Source organism: Pristis pectinata, chromosome 1 (genome assembly GCF_009764475.1).
Source record: "Pristis pectinata isolate sPriPec2 chromosome 1, sPriPec2.1.pri, whole genome shotgun sequence".
Taxonomy (NCBI): domain Eukaryota; kingdom Metazoa; phylum Chordata; class Chondrichthyes; order Rhinopristiformes; family Pristidae; genus Pristis; species Pristis pectinata.
The window spans coordinates 61582505-61587791 of NC_067405.1; the positions used below are offsets into that span (position 1 = coordinate 61582505).

Sequence of the window (5287 nt, forward strand, 5' to 3'; positions counted from 1 at the left end):
AGGTAAGAGACAAAGATCGAGTGTGATCCATTTTCAGGAGCATTGTCGAGATCATTTCTACCTTCAGTACACAGCATTTTGCATTCTGCCTGAAGGAAGGAAGGTGATTGGGAAGGCATCACAGATTGAGTGCTTTTAATTGAGATTATTTTACAATCCAGCCCTATCTGGTCAGAAGTTATATAAAACCAAGTGATTTTCTTGTTATGGCATCTACTTTGCTTCTGGAACAATTGAAGCGAAAGTGCTCAGTCAGCTGATCACAGTAAGTGTGGAAAAGTCTGAGGCTCATTGTAGGTTAATGTACCTTGCCTCTACACGCTCTATGTTATGAAAGTGATTATGTTGTTAGCGTCTGAGGAATCAGAGACTGAATATTCTGTCATAGTAAGACCAATTTACAAAAGAAAGAGAAAGCTTTTTTAATAGCTATGGTACTTTATTTATGTCATGGTAATTATTTGATCACTCTGCTTTTTTGAGCAGATGTTCCATAAAACATAATTAGTAAATCAGATTGCAATGTAAACTGAATAAAATGCAGAGAAGTATACATTATTCTGCTCAAAAGTATTTTGGTGTAATAGTATAAGACTTCCCAGCAACAATCTAGAAGTCCCTCATGCGCCTGAAAGACCCAATGGTTGAGTTGTAGCCACCCCAGTCACCATATCTCCTGTATTCACCGGGTCTCAGGAAGTACTGTCGGCCTCTGTAGTTGGGCTGCTCATAGAAGATCCAGTAACCATCCATAACGTGGCAGGAGTGGATGTCATGGTAACGGAATCGATCATAGACAGAGGGACAGTCGTCCATGAATTCCATCATTTGCCCTCCAAAGTCAGGCCTCCCATAAATCCTCATCCTGTAGGAATCTCCCCTGTACTGTAATGGAATTAACAATGGTGTACATGTTAATGTGTATATAGCATAATTAGCAAAACAGACAGACAAAAAGCAGCATGAGTAAAACAAAATCAAACAACAGATCAAGCTATTAACAAGGTAAATCAAAAATGTCCATTCAAATACTTTGATCTTGTGTTTTCATTGGGTTACACCACTGTCACTCCCAATCTGCTCACTGTGACATTTATAATGACCTTTGGAGCTGACTTTAGCTGCAGCAGAAACCTTTATACAAGTAGATTATCTCAGTCAAGAGTTTGGTGAGTTTTCTCAGTACATCAAGGATAGGCAGCATTTAAGAAATCCTTTCCCCTTTCATATTACAGAAGCGATCCACTCTGAGATTTCTGAAATTTTGTATTTCTGGATCATTTTGGTGACTATTGTGGACCCTTCTGGACCAGATATAAAGCAATGCTCCTTTTTACATAACTTCTATGCCAACAGGTCACAAAGGACAGACTTTCTACCAGAGAAGGAAGATCAAGAAGGAGGGAGAAATAGATTTGGGATTTTAGCCCACACTGCCAGGGCACTCTTGACACAAGAAACTCCTAAGGGTAGGACAACTTGGGTTAACCAGTTTGCCTTGGACAAGGATTTTAACCCTCTCTGTAATCTTTCCCTTCTGCTGGTGATCAAGGTAAATAAATGAGAACAGCTACAGTTTAACTCTTCCTGTGACTAATCACAGTGCTATTGGTAACGGGAATGAGTATTGTTGACGAAAGAGGAATGGGCCAGAATGTTGAGGAAGGAAAGGACCCTTTGAACTGCTGAAAGGGAAAGGGCAAGAAAGATGCATTCGGTGATGGCAGTACATTGCAGCTGGCAGAAATGGCAGGGACCAATCTGTTGAATGAGAAAGCTGTTGGGAGGTGAAGACAAGGGGGACCCTGTCATAATACTGGAAGGGCCCTGTCAACTATGTTAGAGCAGAGTCCTCAATTGAGGAATACAAAAACATATGAAAAACACTAGTATGAAAGTTGGTTGCAACAGATGTGACAGAGGTAGAAAAACTGGGAGAAAGGAATGGTCTTTACTGGAAATAAGGTGCGAGGAAATGTAGGCAACGTTTCCTCTGCATTGGGGAAACAAAGCAGTTTGGGCCACTGGCTTGCAGAACATCTCCTTCAGCAAGCTTGACCCTGAGCTTCCAGTCACCTGTCATGAAATTTCCATCAATGTTATTTTCCAAATCTGACCTGTGTCTTCTGCCCCTTTCATTGTTTGAAGACCAGCACCTCACAGATTACTGCTTTCCAGACTCAACAATAAGCACAGTCATTTCAAATATGAGTATTTCCAGCATTTTCTGTGTTTACTTCAGATTTCCACCATCACAATATTTTCTGCCTCTCTCGATTACATCTCTTGGCTAATGATCTGCTTGGATATGATTCTAAAACCCTGCACTGGTCTGGTCCGGCCCAGCCTGAACCTTGATGTCAGCACCAAATGTGCACAGAACTCAAATGATGTCTGAACATTGCATCTATGGCAATTGTCAGGTCAGGCATTGGAAAATTATAAATCCTTGGGCTCAGGTCAGGTTCAGAATGGCTGTGGTCAAGTTGGGATTCAGTTATATACTCTGAGCAGGTCACTATTCAAGAGTTATAGAGTATTACAGCACAGAAGAAGATCCTTTAGCCCATCGAGTCTGTACCAACTATCAAGCACTAATTAACTATTAAGCACTAATTAACTATTAAGCACTAAATAAACTAATCCTGTACTAATCTTTTATTTTTCCAACATTCCCATCAATCCCCCCCCCCCCCACCCCAACCAGGTAATTTACAGTGTCCAATTAACTGAATAACCCATAAATCTGGAATGTGGGAGGAATCCAGAGCACCTGGAGGAATCCCACCCACAGGAAAAACGTGCAAACGCCGCACAGACAGCTTCAGAGGTCAGAATTGAACTGGGCTGCTGAAGCTGTGAGGTTAATGGCTCCACCAGCTCTACCATTGTGCCATCCTTCCTGGTGTATATGAGAGAGGTAGGTCCCTTTGAGTTCAAATTGTGTAGGCACTGGTCTCAAATGATATTTTGTTGACTTAAGTCCCATTACCTGAATCATCCTCCAACCGTTTTGTATTTAATCTCTCCTGTCTTCCATCCTTTCACTGGCTTTCTCTTTCGTTCACTGCCCTCTCCCTTTCTTTGCAACTTAAAACCTGTGCATCCCGTGAAAGGTCATCGATCTGAAACAATAACTCTATTTCTCCTTCCTCAGACTCTGCCCACACCGCTGTGTAATTCCACCAGTTTCTGTTTCAACAATGCCATTTATCACTGTAACCTTGGTTACCTGTGATCAGAGAGTTATATTTTCTATTCTGATGTTTAACTTCCCAAAGTGCAATAATAATCTAAAGCTACATGTTAAGTTGCAAATTCAGAAACCGAAACAAAAACTGGTCAATTGAATAAATGATCAGTCAATGAAAAAAATGAGAGAATTAAAACTGTATAAAAAAAGGTACCTGCTAACAGAATTATATTAATAACCCAAATATATACAAGAAAATGTATAATGGCAAAATAAACAAACAGAAGGGCCAATAGAATGAATTTACATAAGGGTAGCTGCGGCATGACTTAACACAGTCATTGAATCCCATCCAGCGCTGGTAGTCAGGATACTCGCCCCTGCTCAGCACATACTGGTATCCCATGTAGTTGGGTCTCTCGTACACCACCCACCAGTCACTCTCAACGCGGATGGAGTTACAGCGGCTGAAGTAAGGGGACAGGTCGGCACAGTCGGTGCTGCACTCGTAGTGCCGACCCTGGAAGTTCCTGTCCTCGTAGAAGATGATCTAAAACAAAAGCACAAATTAACCAACTGTTAAAAACGTCTTAAAGCTATTAAAATGTGAAAACTTCAAATTAAAAATACAATGGGCGCTTCTACCTTCCCCATTTTGAACACAGCAAGATTGAGCAAACTGAATATCCTCCTGCTTTGTACAGTTTGGTATTTATACGTTTAACTGAAAGCCCATGGTAGTGCATCACTTTGTTATACTAATGAGAGATCTGTACTTCAGCAGAATCTGAACAAAAGGCATCATGTACATTACAGCGAAACAGCAGGACTCATACAAAAAACATGCCATTCATTCTTTTCATTTTGCCTTTATTCATTTCTATTGTTCTGAGAAAAATAAAATCAAAGGATGAGATTCCAGAGAACTTCTAAGAGCTAGCTCATCCAAAATTTACAGCACATTTCATCTGTATCTTTGCTGAGTCCAACAAATGTATTTTGATGTTTTCATTGCTCTTTATAACACATGTGGATAAAACTGTTCTAGTGTTTCTGATTTATTTCCTCAAGCTTACTTACTGAGTATAGTTTGCAAAAAGTAGTGTGTATTTGCAACCTTATCTGCCTTTATGCCAGACAGGTCAAGAAGAAATTAGTGATGAGTTTTGTTTCTGTTTGAATTATTGTTACCATCTCATTTTTGGGGATATATATTCACAAGTTTTCTATTTCAGGATTTGTCTAATAGCAGATAATACCTCTGTTCAGACTGAATTACCAATTTTATGAGAGTAAACTATGTTTTATGTTCCATCATATAAGTAAAGATCTATATGTTCAAAAATAAATAATTATTTCAAAATGTAACATCATTTAATGAATTTCAAATAAATTCAATAAGTTTCTATATTGGCTCAACAAAAACTTTACATCCATCAAGTTATTAATAAAATAAGACAAAAATACTTCAAAACTATAGCAGGCAGTGTATTGCAATAACTATTCTGTAAATTCCTATAACAGAATTCAATTAATATCACAAGGAAAATCTATATTGCTTAAGAAATCAAAGGTAGGAATTCTTCTGTTTAGTGCATCATTTTTGTATGCTGCTCAGAGAAATATAATCTAAAACTCAATTGCTGAATGTGACCAGGCAATCAGTGTGCAAATTGCAAGTTTCCAAAATGTTGCTTTGGGTTCTGTCAGCCTGTGAATATGCAGAAATCACTCAGCACATCCAATAACATCAAACTACAAGCCACATGCATTTGATAGAACCATAGAACACTACACACAGAAAACAAGCCATTTGGCCCTTCTAGTCTGTGCCAAAACGTTATTACGTTAGTCACATTTACCTGCACCCAGTCCATAACCCTCCAGACCTCTCCCGTCCATGTATCTATCCAATTTATTCTTAAAACTCAAGAGTGAGCCCACATTTACTACATCAGATGGCAGCCCGTTCCATACTCCCACCACTCTTTGAGTGAAGAAGTTCCCCCTAATGTTCCCCCTTATCTTTTCCCCTTTCACCCTACAGCCATGTTCTCTTGTACTTACCTCTTCTAATCTAGGTGGAAAGAGCTT

At 39.3% G+C, this 5287-nt stretch overlaps 1 protein-coding gene across 2 annotated transcripts; it reads right to left on the minus strand.

Annotated features, from left to right (window-relative positions):
- Positions 1-609: 609 nt before the first annotated feature.
- Positions 610-3847, minus strand: LOC127567671 (gamma-crystallin S-1-like). Of its 2 annotated transcripts, XM_052010626.1 has the most exons (4): positions 3839-3847; positions 3501-3743; positions 2954-2957; positions 610-875 (listed from the first exon to the last, which is right to left on the minus strand). In XM_052010626.1, exons 1-4 carry the CDS (start codon positions 3845-3847, stop codon positions 610-612), a joined length of 522 nt encoding a protein of 173 aa, XP_051866586.1. The 2 variants fall into 2 exon arrangements, with proteins under 2 accessions (XP_051866586.1, XP_051866581.1); XM_052010621.1 differs by lacking the exon at positions 2954-2957 and having other exon boundaries at positions 610-885.
- Positions 3848-5287: the final 1440 nt, after the last annotated feature.

Coding starts and splice junctions, on each gene's coding strand:
- LOC127567671 (XM_052010621.1), bottom strand. Junction 886..3,500: donor CATGCCGCAGCTACCCTTAT/GTAAATTCATTC, acceptor ATTCCATTACAG/TACAGGGGAGATTCCTACAG.